The following is an 18444-nucleotide window of genomic DNA, read 5'->3' on the forward strand; positions in this document are numbered from 1 at the left end:
AGTAGGCTGGAAGGGGGCTTAGCAAAGGCTTTGAAATGTCAAACTGGACCCAGCCATATTACAGCCACAACACAGGACTTGGACAACTAGACACCTTGGAATATGATGGTACGCCAGTGTGTGAAAGAGGATCTCCGTACAAGCCATTCATTCTGTATAGAGTACACATTACCTAATGTGAATGATTACAAGTTTGTCTTCCTGCACTCAGTCCATTTTCAACAACTGGTGAGTTGACCGGGTAAGAAGTGGTTCAAACTGTTGAGGTGAAGCTGAAGAGGTACAGATTCCGTGATAGAAATAAGTTGTTTAAGGTGGCGGTGCGGTCCTGGGAAATCCATAGACAAGGGCCCAATGAAGTTAAATGACTTGATTTCCATATAACTAACCCAGTAAAAACTTTGAATTCATATTTTTGTTCAGAATAGCTTTATTGGACAAGTTCAGCTGGAAATGTGCTGTGCTTTAATCATGACAGGGAGAGCGCTCTGTAGGAAGCAATCGAGCAGACATGCCATTACCAGTCAGCTGAAGTGATGAGGTTCTGATGGAACGAACACCAAAGCTAGCCATATTACACAGCAATTCAGTTTAAGTGGCAGATAGAAATGTCTGATACAATCTCTTCCTTCAATCAATGTCACTGGTCAGACTTCGCAGTTAAATTATTCTGCAGTCTTTCAATAGGCACAATTGTAAAGCTGACGATTTTATACTGCCGTAGTTCAGCTCTCCCCCTCTACCGGGTGTTTGGTTTAAAGAGTTACCTAGTGAATTGGACCTGGTGCCCGAGCAGAGCCCTGCACTTTGATGAATCAATGGTGGGCGACTCGTTACTCATAGGTCCGATTTTTTGTTCATATTTGATGGGTGTTGGAAGGGAAAGTTCATCTCAATGCAAGTCTACCTGCACCCCTGTTATGGCACTAGTAAACTGACGTCGCACGAAACGCCTTCTGTTCCAAAACTTTGCTTGACCGGTTCAGGTTGCATTCTTTTGCATCATTGAACCGCAACAGTCATTACCTCCCTGAGATACACGACCCAACTTGTGGTTTACACTAAGGACTGATGCAAGGTAATTGACCACCCTGATGTGTCATTACTGATTTAGTTGGAGAGAAACTAGGTGGCACAGTCCCATCTTCCCCAGACCTAAACATTTAGACAAACAATGACTTGGCCGCAAAAACATTTTATTGGGTCAGCTTTGATCATGCATAGGACAAACAAAACGCAAGTGCTTTATACAGGAAAACAAAAGACCAGTTGCTTTATATGCACTATAAGAAATTATATTTTATCATTCAAAACCTCAGTTTAGATCAACTAAAAGAGCAATGGTACTTTACAAGCATTTACAACTTTACTTCATAATGGTACTATGACACTTTCAGGCTACAAGTTCAACCTTTGATCAGTGACCTCTGCAGGGACTCGCTCTGCAGGGCAGGAGGGGTGAGGGGGCTTGATGCTGAAGAGGTCACGCAGGTTGACCTCAGAGTCGACAAAGTGGGGGATCTTGCGCTCGTTGAAGAGGCCTGAGAGGTTAACCTCAACCTTGGCCCGTCGTGACACCCTCATGCGCAAGGCAAAGAGGCGCCGCAGGTCATCCTCCACCAGGGGCAGCTGGTGGCCTTCCAGACGCTTCTGCCAGGCCTTCTTGGGCCGCTTGCGCTTCTTCTAGAGAGAAAAACACGATGGGACAGAAATTGATTTGAGGTATAAAATGTTCTGTTCAGAAGGGTCATTAACTCCCAATTGCCCAGTAGACAGGAAGCCTATATTAGGACTTCAGTTCCTGTAGGGGCTTCAGAGCTGAACAAGAGCGACATTGTGTGAGTAACCACCCCTCCCTCGAGCCCCACTATGCCCAAAGCTGCTATAGATTCTGCCAGACATCTAAAGGATGCTGCTTTCAAATGGTTCAAAGACATGGTTCAGGGACACATACAGATCAATGGTCACCTGGCCAGAGCCAACACACAGTAGACCCACTGTTGGCTCAAGCCCACAGGGGATAGACTGACTAAAGCCATGCTTACCTTCTCAGGGTTGGCATCTGAGTCATGGTGAGCCAGGTGTCTGCTTAGGCTCTCCTGTGAGATTGAACAGTGATGTGTCACGACAACAATGGCATACAAACATTATGACAGCAGCAAAGTATGAACATCAATCTATTCTAAACATTTATACTGTACCAGCGCCACAATGGCAAACATCTCCGTCCACCACATGGACAAATGTTTATCTTGGGATTCAAATTCAAGTCTGTCCATGGGGAGGCAATGGAAAATAAGCCACTAGTAGTTACTTGACAAGACATTCAGTGACAAAGAAATTAATGAGGCAGCTTTGCATGCATTGATTAAAGCCCAACTGCACATCACCACCGTGTAGAAGACAAGACAGTTATGGATGTGTGTTCTTAGTTAAGACAGCTGACTAACGTCAGAAAGAGCAGGCTGAAGAGGGGAAGTTTAGAGCAGTATGCTACAAGTGGGCTCAATAGATCACAGCAAACTAGACTACCTAAAAATCAGGGATGGGTAACTAGTCGTCAGGGACCAGAGTGGCGTCACTTCCTCCCCATCCTAGCAAACAGCTGATTAACTAATTGCCTTCTAAACTGAAGATAATGATTAGTTGATTGGTGTCTGATGTGTTGGCTCAGGCAGAAGTGGGACCACAATCAGCACAGTCCCCCCCCCTCCCCCCAGTCTTACTCTGACTGCCCATAAGGGCTACAGTACATACCCGCATGGCAAAGGTTCTGGGGCAATCGGGGAAGCAGCAATGGTACTTGAGGAGCTGCAGGTGGGCCTTGCGGATGTGGTGCTGCAGGTTGAAGGTAGTGGAGAAGTAGGCCTTGCAGCCACTGCTGGGGCACAGCAGGACAGGCTTCTGCAGGGCGTGGGTTCGCTTGTGTCTACGCAGAGAGTCGACATGCTTAAACACCTTCTGGCACAGCTTACAGGTGAATGTGGCTGCAGGGACAGGAGAGAGGCAAATGTCACTACTCGATTCCTGCCCAACAAGTTGTCCATTAGCCAAAACAGATGGCATGAGCAGGCAGCTGGTGGCAGAGTAAACGGTATGAATGTTTGACACTGAAGGTTACCAATAAAATAAGCTTCCCCTTAAATTACTAATCAGCTAACGCATCATAAGCAGTTTCTCAAACACTGTCACACTACAACTAGCAGGGTACAAGGCAGGACATTTACAGAAGTGGTAGAAGATGAGGAAAAACAGAATACTAAATGTGAACAATTACATCCGACAACAGTTCAGTGAGTGTAACGGCAGGTTGGCCTAGACTGATACAGTAACTCATTTTCATAATCCTTCAGTAACAGCTCCAGTTAAGGGGGTTTGGTGGTGGGGTGCATACCTGGGTGTTTAGCCATGTGTTTGTGCATTTTCCCCCAGGTTTGTTCAAAATGATTGCATTCAGGCTGTGTGCAGCGGTACCCTGCAGAGTGGGAGAGACATGGGCAGTGTTAAGTTAAGGGACATGACAACTGCTACTATCCCTTTGATAGTATTGATACAAAATGACTGCTAGATTTTTGATTTATGCAAGAACGTACTGCAATAGAAGATTGACAAACTTGCAAAGGGACAAACCTGCATGTTTCTTCTCATGGGCTTTGCGAGCGACATGCGTGTCAAACGTGACTCCACATCCTCTCTTCGAACATCTGAGGAAACCAGGGACAGAATAATTTAACAATTAATCTGAGACATGCATTCACTTGCATTTTAAATAGAGTATGCATCAGCTTGTGCATCAGTTTAGGCCTTATGCAGTATTCAAAGGATGTAAGGCCTACAGGACCATTAAAAGATTGTGACTTACTTGAAATTAGAAGATATTCCATGCTCCTTCAAATGTAATTTATACACCCTCCGTTTCTTGAATGTCAATAAGCAATTTGGAAAATTGCACTGCATATGGGGACAATTAAGCAAGTAAAAATGACATTCAGCACATTTAAACGGTAAGGGAAATGGTTCCCTATAAATTAATTGCAAGAACCCATTTCATAGTAACGTGGTTATTCGGCGACATCTAGTGGACTAACCTTAAAGTACTTGTCCTTTTCTCCGTGGGCATAATGGACATGTCTCTTCAACTTGTCCGCGTTGAAGAATGCCTTTGTGCAACCCACAAAGGTACATCTGTTGGGTGAAAAAAATATACTAGTGTAAGTGAAGTTTTTCAAACTACAGCCTAACCCATGGGTATGAAATTAAATGTGAACTGAAATTAACCAACCTGAATTGTTTCACCCCGGTGTGGCCAAGTGCGTGGCGGCTCAGGTGAGATTTCCGTGAGAAACGACGGCCACAATCAGCCACGTTGCATTGAAAAGGTTGCTGAAAAACAACCAGTAGGGTTATAAATGATACTTTACGCAATCTTTGACTAATCAATAGCTCAAACTTCAGAAGTAAACTTTGCCATTCGAACTATTTCGCCATATTATGGCAGAAGCCTACGCACTTCTGCACATTTTTTCACACGAAATATATTGACCCGGGGATGACGTTACATCCACATGAACCATAGTTGAACTCGAGTATGACTCAAATATCAGCCATGTCCCCATATAATATTTACCGCTCCCGTGTGCACGGTCTCGTGCTCTTTCAAACGCCACTCCCGTTGGAACGTCGCCCCACAGTCAGCATGGTTGCAGTTGAAAAGCTGTTGTCGAGGATCCGAGTCCTGTTTGTGGGCTACCCCGTTCATTGTCTACTGAAAACAGTCGTCTATTCGGTTGCACACTGTCAATCAAGAGGAAACTGCACCCCGCGCCAACTACTCTTGTAGCCGCGGAGAGTGCACTGAGGTTAATTGACCCAGGTTGCACCTGTGCCGAATTAATTAATTTGGGTGTCAGTATTTGCAGTGAATGGCCGTGTTCCAGGCTGACTGGTTGCAGACATGTCAGATCGCACAATGCCTGAGGTGCATTCAGTTCGCATGAACGTTTTGATACGTTGCGGGACGGTTTGTACTGAACGACACGATCCCCCAAAATGTTATTGAGCAGACTTTGAGGTACGTTTGGTGGGTTTGGCTTGAAGCAACGTGTGACGCCTTTAAAGGCCAGTGGCCATACTGACAGCGTTCCCAACCCATAAACCAACCCCTACCCGTTTTTCAACCGGTCGTTCAGTACGGCACCGTTTCCGTTCAATTGAACATTCCAGACCGTAAACACATACAGAACGCAGCCCAGGTTAGCTCAAACATGTATTGTATATATATATATATATATATATTTTTTTTTAGCAATCAACAGATCCCCACTGTTCAGCATCTATTCAACACACTACGATGCAACTACTGTATTCTTACAGCAGAGGGTAGCATATCTTACTACAATCAGATTTGAGAGAAAAGTAGCGATGTAGCCTTTGTTGCAAGAGTATTAATTCCTTGATCATACGAAACTATTATTCCCAAACCCAAGGATTCCCAGACAGAACACATCCCCCATGATTTAGGAGCCTCTACTAGCCTACTACAGTCAGCTCTGGAGTAGTTCTGGACGCAAAAATTACTATAAGTTATTATGTTGGTAACCAGTTTATAATAGAAATAAGGCATCCCGGCCGTGACAGGGAGTCCCATAGGGTGGCGCACAATTGTCCTATCGTCGTCCGGGTTAAGGGAGGGTTTGGCCGGGGAGGTTCCCGAGTGGCGCAGCCAGTGGCGGATTTAGGTATAGGCGACATGGGCAGGCTACTGCCAGGGAAGGTCTCCCACACAGAAGTACGAGATGGGGAGGGGGGCGGGGGTAGGTTGACCTCAGGTCTCCCCACTGGAAGCCGAAGGTATGGGAAGCGGGGGAATCTATCAAATAGCGCACCTCTAACATTGTACAGTACAAATGCAATTGGTAAAATCAGTCACACAACGAAATGCAACCTAATAAACCACAATTCATTCATAATACTGTGAATATATAGTTTCACAGACATATTGTCGCATTTGTTTCTGGTTTGTGCGAAATCGTTAAGAATAATCGAAAACCAGTCTGTACACCACCATGGTGAATCATGAAGGTTTTCTATTATTGTATTGATTGGTCCTGAGCTCAGTAAGGGGAATTTCTTATGCTGTAGTCTAACTTAAAATACATCTATGTTAAGCTGATATTTTGTATATTTTGTGATATATGGAGTCTTTTGGGGTGAATTCGAATTACAGTTAGTGCAGAATGGTGTTTTATGGTGGGGGCTGAAGGGGGGGTTTGCCCAGGGAGCCATACAAGCTACAACCATCACTGGGCGCACTGCTAGAGGCGTCAATACAGACACCCTGTTTCAAATCCAGGCTGTATCACAACCGGCCGGGATTGGGAGTCCCATAGGGCGGTGCACAATTGGCCCAGTGTCGTGCGGGTTTGGCCGGAGTAGGCCGTCATTGTAAATAAGAGTTTGTTCTTAACTGGATTGCCTACTGTAGTTAAATTAAGGTTACACATTTTTACTTGGCTCATCGCGACTCCTTGTGGCAGGCGCCTGGAGGCTGATTCGGTTGTCAGTTGAACGGTATTTCTGGTGCAGCTGGCTGTTGATATGTTGTAAATTGTTTATTGTAAATAACATTTTCTTCTGAAAAATACGCCAAAAATGCATTTTACGTACATGTCTTTAGTATTTTACAGATAAAAAGTTGAAAAAACTATTTATCCACAATCTGCTCTGGACAAGTTCGGTCCTGGAGTGTCTCAACAAAATGAAATAAAACATATTTAGCCTGACTACACCCAGTGTCCAGAAAAATGGATTTGCTCAATATGAAAATATGCATATATTTAATGAGATTTCACCTCATTTGCATATTTTAGTAAAGCGTTTACTTAAATGTGTAAAATAAAATATTCTTATATTTATGTCTACATTCAAATGGTACAAGTTTATTAAGGGGGGAAAATTACCCTATGAATTAAATGCAACAAAACATGATTTAAATGTTAAACATTAAACATGATTAAACATTAAACATTAAACATGATAAAAAGCAATCTATTAATTATGATTTTTTAACACTGTGATTTGTGAGCATGATAGCTGTAATTTTCGTTTATGTTTACCGCAGCTTGTTTTCCATTAGCTAATCAACATTTCTCAACGAGTTCAAAGCACATGAATGCATCCAACTCGTATTTACCACTTCACAACTGGAAATTACCAACTTCCTACTTGGTTCTGAATATGAATGCAGCATTAGGCAGGACGCAAAATTGGCAAGTGCATCTCTGTCATGGCCTTAATGCACTCCAGGTATATGGGCGCCTCTGAAGTAGAAGGATGGCCTGGGTGGCTGAGGAGAAGATATTCACAATCAAAGACATGATAATCACAGTAGCGAGAAGATATTCACTATAGAGTTCTCATTTTTATCCCACAAACCTGAGGGACCAACATCACTATACTGAGAGTGATTCCATTTATAAAATGACATATTTGGTAGTTTTTGGAGCATTTGTTAATGTTTTTTTCAGAGCCCCCGTACTGCACAATGAGGATGAAGAAGTGAATTGCTGGTTGGGGTAAGTGTCTCAAAAACAAGTGAAATTGACAAAAAAAAAAGTGATCTTCTCAGGTCCAAAAAGTTCACCATATTAGCGTAAAATAAATATGCTATAGGCTATACAGAGCTGTGGTCGGGTGCATTTGGGTCCACTCGGTCTATCAGACCCAATGACCATCAAACAGGACCCGACCCAGACCCGAGGGAAAAGTTTGAATTTTTGACCCAGACCTACTCGGTTCCCGGGTCGGGTCTCTGGTATTCGGGTTCAGTCGGACCCGTGAAGACCTTTAGTCTGGACCCTTCTATAACATGGCATTTACATTAAAAAAATGTTGATTTGGTTGTAAAAATGCAAAATTATCCTTTAAAGAAATGGCACATTGAGGGAGGATTATTATTTTGTGCACAACAATAGCCCTCGTTCTGCACATTCAGCTATCTGTATGATCGTCTAAGCCATCCAGCTTACATGGAGTCACCTCAGGACACTTCTTATCAGCTCCAACACACACACACACACACACACACACACACACACACACACACACACACACACACACACACACACACACACACACACACACACACACACACAGCCTGCTAGTCAAGCCCACTTCCTCCAACAATAGCTTGTCATCGCTCTACACTCTTCACTGTGCCATTTTTCGATGTGTTCCTGCAGCTTCTGTGTCTCCTTACTGTAGTGGACAGCTGGAGATAGAGAAGGAGAATGACATCTGTATTTACCATACACACCTCTGGGCAATATGGGTGCACCATGTCATGCTATTGGATACCACTTTTCATTTGCTGTGTGGATCTCCATTTTGTTCATTACAATACATTCTGTTAGTGAGTTCAGCTGCACCACAATACTGACCGATATGTATTGTTTTCTCTGAAGGACATTTTTCCCACCTCGTCTATCCCTGGACCTATCTATTCAGGATCTTCATGAATTACTCGTGTTGACTTTTGCCATTCATAAGTCCTCATAGAAAATGAATGAACACACAAAACCCTACCATGTTTACCTCAATTGGCACCTTGGTACCCAGGTTGTAGAATCTGCTTGTGTGGAGATATAGAACTGCATGGCAACGGGAGGACGCTTGGAGATAGAATGAGGGGAGGGTACTATGGTCCCACGTGTCCTCATCATTTTTATTGTATATCTACCACTTCCCCATATCGCAGATTCGCATACACTCATGCATATATAGATAGAGCTTACACACGCACAATCCTGTAGGATTTATGCATACGTGCACTCAAATCTCCCCATTTGACCTATTCTACATAATCTAGGCTAATTTGTCAATTCCATTATTGATCGGCTCTGGCATAGGCCTATTTGTTTTTTCATTTAGTGATAGATTGGCTATTTAATTCAATTGCCTGATATCGGTGAGACTGTATGCTACGAGCTGAATGGGAGATGAGAGGACGAGCGTCAGCTGTCAACCAGATTCAGTCGGTGTTTTTTCTCTCTCGCCATAATCGTTTGTGCGTCGGTTTTATTTTTATCTGCGCCTGTTACACTGTAACGCACTCGATGTTAATTCGGGGGAATATGTGAACATCATGCTGGCGGTGTGGTGCTTGGTCTTTGCTGCAGTGGGCGAGAGGTTTGCCGTGTCAGGTAAGAGGGATGACGGGAGAGGGGGGGAAGCACCCTTTTCATTTCCAAGTTTACCCCTGCCCAATGTAGGCTATCCCCAATTTTTTTGCATCTGCAATCACTTCTTCCTCTGTAGACTAGTCTACAATTGTGTGTGTGTGGTGGTAGCGCGCAGCTGGAGATAGTTACATCTGTGCCAAGAACGTAGTGTTTTTAAGATCCCTCTCCCTTCAGTTCTACGGATGCGGTAGATTTGCTGCATCAACACATTTTCACCGCAGCGCTGTCGCCCTTTACATCCAGGGCTTGCGCGCACTGTAGAACCAGCGCCTGACGCGCTGCCATATCAGCCTATTAATGTCAAAAATCATTTTTCAAACAATAATTATCGTTTTTCTGTGTGATAACCCGTGTGTGGTTTAAAGTTGGCAGTTATCAGGCCTCCCGCGTTACAGGCGGCGGAAGGTCTCCTTTGGTGCGGGATGCGAGTTTGTGGGATTGGTTCTCGCCAGAGGAGCGGGGAGACAGCAGCGACATTGCGGCCGAAGTCACCTATCCAAAGCGTCTGGTGCAACAGATGGAGTCGAAGGAAGAAATGTCCCATGGCTATTTGGATACCCGCGTGAAGAATACCACGGGAGGCACCTCGGTAAGTATAGACCACTGTCTATAATGGAGAAGTGGGTGTGGCAACCTAATTTTATTTGAGTGTTATTTATTCGTTTTCGTTCCCTCTCTTGTATTAAACTCCCAGTTCATTGTTGAAACTGTAATGGTTTCTCTCAACTCAAGTTACTTTTGTGAACCCTTTCTTGCCTGTTTTGGCCTGTGTCTTGTTTTCTAAGTTTATCATAAGATCCATCTCAAACTGCACAAGTCTATCAGTCCCATGTTGCCCTAACTCTCCTGGTGTCTTCAGCTTACTTGTGTTCGCACTGAGGGATGAAGTCAGTCTTAGTCGGAAACCTAGTTTGGGCGTGACTGATGCAAGACCCACTGGCTCTCTCCTGCTGTATGTCCGGGGGCACCTCTGCCAGTTGGTCAAGAGCAATGCAGTGCTCTGTGCCGCATGCTCTGCCCTCACTGAATGACAGAGAAGGGAGGAGGTTTGCTGCAACCTCTAAGCCCACTAAGTTTCCCCTTTAACCAGCATCAGAGAATGACCACCAAGTCCTTTCTGGTCCTGCAAAACAGTGGTTACTATGTTACTGCTATATATATATATACACTGAACAAAAATGTAAGCGCAACATGTGTGTTGGTCCCATGTTTCATGAGCTGAAATAAAACAAATGTTCCACATGCACAAAAAGTTTCTTTCTCTCAAATTTAGTTAACAAATGTGTTTACATCCCTGTTAGTGAGCATTTCTCTTTTGCCAGGGTAACCCATCCACTTGACAGGTGTGGCATATCAGGAAGCTGATTAAACAGCATGATCATTACACAGGCCACTCTAAAATGTGCAGTTTTGTCACACAACACAATGCCACAGATGTCTCAAGTTTTGAGGGAGCGTTAATTTGGCATGCTGACTACAGGAATGTCCACCAGGGCTGTTGCCAGAGAATTGAATGTTAATTTCTCTACCATAAGCCGCCTCCAACGTCGTTTTTAGAGAATTTGGTTGGACGTCCACCTCTCTTCACGACCGCAGTATGGCGTCATGTGGGTGAGTGGTTTGCTGATGTGAGTGCACCACGGTGGTGGTGGGGTTATGGTATGGGCGGGCATAAGCTATGTACGGGAAACGGACACAATTGCATTTTATCGATGGCAATTGGAATGCATAGAGATACTGTGACGAGATCCTGATGCCCATTCATTCGCTTCAGCATTATAATGCATGGCCCCATGTTGCAAGGATCTGCACACAATTCCTGGAAGCTGAAAATGTCCTAGTTATTTCATGGCTTGCATACTCATCAGACATGTCACCCATTGAGCCTGTTTGGAATGCTCTGGAGTCTGGATCGACGTGTACGTCAGCGTGTTCCAGTTCCCGCCAATATCCAGCAACTTCACACAGCCATTGAAGAGGAGTGGGACGACATTCCACAGGCCATAATCAACAGCCTGATCAACTCTATGTGAAGGAGATGTGTTGCGCTGCATGAGGCAAATGGTGGTCACACCAGATACTGACTGGTTGTCTGATCCATGACTAACAGATGCATATCTGTATTCCCAGTCATGTGAAAGCCATAGATTAGGGCCTAATGAATTTATTTCAATTGACTGATTTCCATATGTGAACTGTAACTCCGTAAAACCTTTGAAAACGTTCCATGTTGCGTTTATATTTTTGTTTTGTATATATATTTAACTGTAACCAACGGGCATTACACCCTATGAGGGAGCACAATATCTGGGACTTGAACCCAAAACCTTCTGACCTACTGTACTCACCCGCTATGTCACCCCATGCCACAGATTTATAATTACCGTCCACCGGAGAGAAGAGTATCTGAAAGAGATCTGAAACAAAAGCCTGTTGTGTGAATGTGATTTTAGCTGCTTGGCCTCATCTCCTCATGATAAAAGGTTCTGTGTGGTGAAATATTCAGATCTCTCATGGAGAACTCCTCTCTCTTCCATTCCTCTATTATTCAATGGTGTGTTGAAGTATGTCCCCATCAATGATTCAACAAGGCCTGTGTGAGAAGTGCTACTTGGGCCAAAAACTCCACTGGTACAAAATCACCCTCTTTTTCTTCTTCTGTCTCTTACTCTCTCTCTTACTCTCTCTCTCTCTCTCTCTCTCTCTCTCTCTCTCGCTCTCTCTCTGACCTAAACTCTACCTCACCCTTCAACCCATCTCTTTCTTTAATTTTCATACACCCTATCTCTCTCTATCTCTCTCTTTCTCTCTCTCTCTCTCTCTCTCTCTCTCTCTCTCTCAGACCTATACTCTACCTCACCCTTCAACCCATCTCTTTCTTTAATTTTCATACACCCTCTCTCTCTCTTTCTCTGAAGAGGAAGGTGTAGGTGGGATGGAGGGTGAGGTTCTATTTTTTTAATTGTATTTTTATTTCATCTTAATTTAACCAGGTAGGCCAGTTGAGAACAAGTTCTCATTTACAATTGCGACCAAGATAAAGCAAAGCAGTGCGACAAAAACAACAACACAGAGTTACACATAAACAAACGTACAGTCAACAACACAAAATAAAAATCTATGACAGTGTGTGCAAATGTAGTAAGATTAGGGAGGTAAGGCAATAAATAGGCCATAGAGGCAAAAATAATTACAATTTAGCATTAACACTGGAGTGATAGATGTGCAGATGATGATGTGCAAGGTCTACATCTTTCAACGGGGCACCAGAGATCAATGATTAACAAGATAACTCATCTAACTATTCTGAAATGACGTATATATTATTTAAGGATAAGCTTGAAATGGGTGTGGTGGAATTGACTCAACAACCAAAAACACATTTGTAAGTCTAGCTTTCCTAATGAATCAGAAAATCAATAGCTATTTCTGGTTGTTTATCAAAGTTAGCTGGCTAACTGATCGATCCTCCTTTGTAATATACCCCTCTGGTGGGTTGAGTGTTGGAGTTGAGTTGGTTGAGAGAATCATTACCCTCGTCTGGAGATAAATCTGGCTCTGATTACACTGCTTGGTTTAACCTAACGTGTGATGTGATTGAACTACTGAAAGAGGCTCATGGGTATTTGGATGGAGATCGTGTAAAATCCCGGGGTTGTTGTTTTTGAAGTTGTTTTTGAGAAGTGGTATAATTGGTAAAAGGAGGATATTTTTTGCTTAATTAGGAGGGATCTGTTGGTTACATTTCATTTCATGTTTTGCCTCTGTTGTGTTTTTTTGTAGTCATAATGTCCTTTTTTTTCCTTTTTTTTTTACAGAGGATTCTAAATAAGTTTAGATGGAATATTCGTAGCTGTCATTCTGACTCATGGATGGATCAACTATTCCATAGGTTCACTTTGATTCCAAGTTATACAGCCTACTGTTTCCTCAAGTGACTTTGCTTATCAATGGACTGGAAGTGAAGATACATCTGTTTCTACAGCATGTGCACATTTCAGATGTATTTACAATCGCTGGTTGTTACTGAGTAATGAACCTGCTATCACAAGGTTCCCAGAGGACTGACTTTGGCATTAGAACAGTATCAAGATGCCTTGGTGTTACAGACAGGGGTGTTGTTGGTTGCCACTTAAATATCCCGAGGGATGTTATGATTCAGGGCTGGTAAATACTGATCGATTCAAACAAATCTACTGATCTATTGTTTGACCAAAATGAACCGTCTCGATTACTTCACACATAAAAACGTTACAGAACTTCTTGGATTGATATCCATGACACCACATTTGAATCCTTCATTTAGCCAAGCAGAACTGCCCTCGCCCTGCTCCAGCTGAAGTTGAGTTGTGTGGAATCATTGGAGGGAATGATTTCCGAATGGGAGTCTTGTCTCAGTGAAAGTCCAATGATTCACTGCAGCCTCTATCCTGCAGACAGCATTACATTGGCCTGGGATTGAATGCTGGCACTGTTTGGGCTTTTGGCAACACTGTGTTTTGACTGCTATAAATCTCTGGCAGCCAGTGAAGCTCCTCCTTGCCTTCTTCCTACCGCTCCATTCTTTTTGGCAGCCGACAGTAGGGACACATTGGCTTCACACCAGCTCAATGTAGATGGATATTTAAAGCTTTCTCCCTTCCTGTAAACCCTCTTCCCGTCCATTACTACCCGCTGAATAGAAATGCACTTCCTGGATGGCTTCAGTACTGCCTGTTGGAATGGATTCAGTCCAGCCAAATCAATGGACACTTTATCAATCCGACTATGTTAGCTGCTAAAGTGCTTTTGATACATATGCAGTATTGCGTTGGCAGAAATGCATTTGTACAGTATGTATTTTGGTTTGTTATACTTCTTACAGAATGATAGCTATCATTGTGACTCACCGAATGGGCGAACCGCTATTAGAGTGGTTTACTTTTAAGTGGTTCTTCCTGTAATGTCTCTCTCTCTCTCTCTCTCTCTTTCGATCCTCATCTCACCTTCTCCCTATTTAAGCCAGTCCATTTGGCCCAGAGTTGTTTCCAGGTGGAAACCTTCGGACACACCTTCACCCTGGACCTGGAGTTAAACCAGTGAGTACATTTGATTTGTGCACAATTTTGATGTTATCAACTTGATTGACGTATTCGCCGCTCCCCATTTCCATCAGTCTGTATTTTCTAAATCGCCACAATCATCAACGTTGGCATTTCCATAACCGCTACCGTTAGCACTTTGCTCCTTCCATTTATGACACATAACCAAATGTTTAGTGGAGCATCAGGGACACAGAGACCCTGAGAGCTCCATCAATACAGCTACCCACCTTAGAGAGAGAGAGAGAGGAGACAGAAAGAGAGAAAGGGGGGGGAGACGGGAGACAGAAAGAGAGAAAGAGGGGGATGAGGGGGACAGAGAGAGAGAGAGAGAGAGACGGGAGACAGAAAGAGAGAAAGAGGGGGATGAGGGGGACAGAGAGAGAGAGAGAGAGAGAGGAGACAGAAAGGGGGGGATGAGGGGGACAGAGAGAGAGAGCGAGAGGAGACGGGAGACAGAAAGAGAGAAAGAGGGGGATGAGGGGGACAGAGAGAGAAAGAGAGGAGACGGGAGACAGAAAGAAAGAAAGAGGGGGATGAGGGGAACAGAGAGAGAGAGAGAGAGAGAGAGGAGACAGAAAGAGAGAAAGGGGGGGATGAGGGGGACAGAGAGAGAGAGAGAGGAGCCGGGAGACAGAAAGAGAGAAAGAGGGGGATGTGGGGGACAGAGAGAGAGAGAGAGAGAGTGGCCTGGATTGTCATGACTTTATTATTAATGTGCTTTATGTACTGTAACTCCCCTACAGCACAGTAAAGGAGTCAACGCAACAGCCAGACCACCGCTACTCTATTGCGGCTACTGCCTGGCTACGATAACGTCATAAATCACATCCATATGCTGTACTCTACAGCCATGCATTACACAACACATTCATGCATGAACACTGAAGTGGAGTTACATTAAGAACGGACCATATTCACACAGACTGCATATCTATTCACAAACAGAATAGATATGCAGAGAACGAGGATAAATCATACACATAAAGGATATGCCTCGTTGTCTTAGACGTAGCGTAGAGCTTGGCTTGGGGTATAGTTTATAAGAGAGGTGTCTGTTCATAATAACAGAGGTGTCTCTGTGTTTTCTCTCTGCAGCAACCTCCTGTCCTCAGACTATGTGGAGCGGCACTTTCACCAAGACGGCAAACCCTCGCAGTCTATGGTAGTGTGAGTGTGTGTGTGTGTGTGTGTGTGTGTGTGTGTGTGTGTGTGTGTGTGTGTGTGTGTGTGTGTGTGTGTGTGTGTGTTTGTATGTTATAAATAGGGCCCAGTATTTTGCGCAATCATTTGATATGCCTGGATTTGAACCATTATTTAAAGCTTTTTCAACAAACTGTACCATTTTCTTTCTATGTCAGATCCAGCACCACCCTCAGAAAACTGCTTTAATTTTTGGTGTAATTCATTTTTGGATATTTTGGATAAAATACAGGATAAATTCCTGCTATATCACATGATTGCACAAAACACATGGCCCTCGTTATAATAGAAGTTCTAACCATGCCTCTGAAAAAGCTACTGTGTTTTCTGCGTACTGTAGACATACTGCTGACATACTGCTGACATACTGTTGACATACTGTAGACATACTGTAGACATACTGTAGACATACTGTTGACATACTGTAGACATACTGTAGACATACTGCTGACATACTGCTGACATACTGTTGACATACTGTAGACATACTGTAGACATACTGTTGACATACTGTAGACATACTGTAGACATACTGCTGACATACTGTAGACGTACTGTAGACGAACTGTAGACGTACTGTAGACATACTGTAGACATACTGCTGACATACTGTAGACGTACTGTAGACATACTGTTGACATACTGTAGACGTACTGTAGACATACTGTAGACGTACTGTAGACGTACTGTAGACATACTGTAGACATACTGCTGACATACTGTAGACGTACTGTAGACGAACTGTAGACGTACTGTAGACATACTGTAGACGTACTGTAGACATACTGTAGACATACTGTTGACATACTGTTGACGTACTGTAGACGTACTGTAGACGTACTGTAGACATACTGTAGACATACTGTAGACATACTGTTGACGTACTGTTGACGTACTGTAGACGTACTGTAGACATACTGTAGACGTACTGTAGACATACTGTAGACATACTGTTGACATACTGTTGACATACTGTTGACGTACTGTAGACGTACTGTAGACGTACTGTAGACATACTGTAGACATACTGTTGACATACTGTTGACATACTGTTGACGTACTGTAGACGTACTGTAGACGTACTGTAGACATACTGTTGACATACTGTAGACGTACTGTAGACGTACTGTAGACGTACTGTAGACATAGTGTTGACATACTGTTGACGTACTGTAGACGTACTGTAGACGTACTGCTGACATACTGTAGACATACTGTAGACGTATTGTAGACATACTGTAGACGTACTGTAGATGTACTGTAGACGTACTGTAGACGTACTGCTGACATACTGTTGACATACTGTAGACGTACTGTAGACGTACTGTAGACGTACTGTAGACGTACTGTTGACGTACTGTTGACGTACTGTAGACGTACTGTAGACGTACTGTTGACGTACTGTAGACGTACTGTAGACATACTGTTGACGTACTGTAGACGTACTGTAGACGTACTGTAGACGTACTGTAGACGTACTGTAGACATACTGTTGACATACTGTAGACGTACTGTAGACATACTGTAGACATACTGTAGACGTACTGTAGACGTACTGTTGACGTACTGTAGACGTACTGTTGACGTACTGTAGACGTACTGTAGACGTACTGTAGACGTACTGTTGACATACTGTAGATGTACTGTAGACGTACTGTAGACGTACTGTAGACGTACTGTTGACATACTGTAGACATACTGTTGACGTACTGTAGACGTACTGTTGACGTACTGTAGACGTACTGTAGACGTACTGTTGACATACTGTAGATGTACTGTAGACGTACTGTAGACGTACTGTAGACGTACTGTAGACATAATGTTGACATTGTATGCTATTGTCCAGTAGGCTACAGAGATCTGTTTTGTGTCTTATTGAAATCAGATACGTCCATCCTGTTGGCAGCACTTATCAGATTGAAATGACATTAGTATTGACCCCCGTCTCACCAAAATGAATGAATGCTACAGTGTGATTGAGTGGCCAGTAGACTACTACAGGAATGTCAGTGCCTCTAGAAAACCATTGGGGAAAAGTAGTGTTTTTTCTATTTGGTTCATTGTGCTACACACGTTACTAACTGCCCCTCGTCCCCCAGCCTCAGCAAGAGCCTCTGTCTCATCCTCACCCACTCTCATTCCCAACTCTCCCTCTGCCCTCACTAGCCAATCAGGAGCTTGTTCCCATGGCAACAAGTCAGCTCTGCAGTGTCATTAAGTTCTTGGCAGAGAGGAGAATGAAAGAAGACAGAGAGAGAGAGAGAGAGAGAGAGAGAGAGAGAGAGAGAGAGAGAGAGAGAGAGAGAGAGGGGGAAAGAGGAGAAGAAGGAAGAGGAAAAATGAGAGTAAAAGGCCAGTGAATACAATGGCAGGATGGGTGATGGTATCAGAGAGAGTCCTTCTGTGTGTGTGTTTTCAGACAGTTGGTTCCTTCAGAGAGCAGTGGGTGGGAAGATGTACAGTACGCCTGCAGGGATGGAGCCACATACCCACACTCCCAGACCAGCCAGACCAGGCCGAGCGCTTGACTCTATGCCAGCTGTGGTTGCTGTGTCTCTATCTCTGCTTTTATTAGAGTGGTTTTGTATTCCTGCTATCCCAATCTCATACTCAGTAGTGGCTCAATGACTACTTTAGATCAGCCATAGCAGGAAACTCATCTTTTGAAGGAGACTAATTGTGAAGGAGAGGCCTTCACCTGGGCTAGAGACTTATACTCAGTGGCCACCCCGTTCATGAAAATGGTTCGCTCCTACAGACAGTGAGTCGCATGGCTGCCATTATAATATAAAGCAGGCAGACAGGCATCAAGGCATTCAGTTACTGTTCAATTGAAAGTTAGAATGGGCAAAATGAGAGACCTAATCTACTTTGAGTGGTATGATTGCCGGTGCCAGGCATGCCGGTTCCAGTATCTCAGA

General features: G+C 43.7%; 2 protein-coding genes across 4 annotated transcripts in view; one reads left to right on the top strand and one right to left on the bottom strand.

Moving 5' to 3' along the window:
* Window positions 1-1179: 1179 nt before the first annotated feature.
* 42sp43 (P43 5S RNA-binding protein) lies at window positions 1180-4959 on the bottom strand. The gene is made up of 9 exons (XM_021624810.3): window positions 4628-4959; window positions 4283-4383; window positions 4089-4185; window positions 3863-3951; window positions 3631-3704; window positions 3395-3475; window positions 2758-2987; window positions 2046-2099; window positions 1180-1683 (listed from the first exon to the last, which is right to left on the bottom strand). The coding sequence occupies exons 1-9, from the start codon at window positions 4757-4759 to the stop codon at window positions 1399-1401; spliced, it is 1143 nt and encodes a 380-aa protein (XP_021480485.3). The 5' UTR covers window positions 4760-4959; the 3' UTR covers window positions 1180-1398.
* Window positions 4960-8724: 3765 nt separating this feature from the next.
* LOC110538175 (disintegrin and metalloproteinase domain-containing protein 11) overlaps window positions 8725-18444 on the top strand; it is a 28021-nt gene continuing 18301 nt past the window's right edge. The window contains exons 1-4 of one of the 3 annotated variants that reach the window (XM_036938232.2): window positions 8725-9200; window positions 9605-9828; window positions 14241-14317; window positions 15419-15485. In XM_036938232.2, the coding sequence (XP_036794127.2) occupies window positions 9143-9200; window positions 9605-9828; window positions 14241-14317; window positions 15419-15485 (426 nt within the window). In that variant the 5' untranslated portion in view covers window positions 8725-9142. The remainder of the gene's footprint in view (window positions 9201-9604; window positions 9829-14240; window positions 14318-15418; window positions 15486-18444) is intronic. The other 2 variants (XM_090193239.1, XM_090193240.1) reach the window with 2 other exon arrangements.

The sequence above is a fragment of the Oncorhynchus mykiss genome, chromosome 12, assembly GCF_057628025.1.
Source record: "Oncorhynchus mykiss isolate SJ-2025 chromosome 12, ASM5762802v1, whole genome shotgun sequence".
Taxonomy (NCBI): Eukaryota; Metazoa; Chordata; class Actinopteri; order Salmoniformes; family Salmonidae; genus Oncorhynchus; species Oncorhynchus mykiss.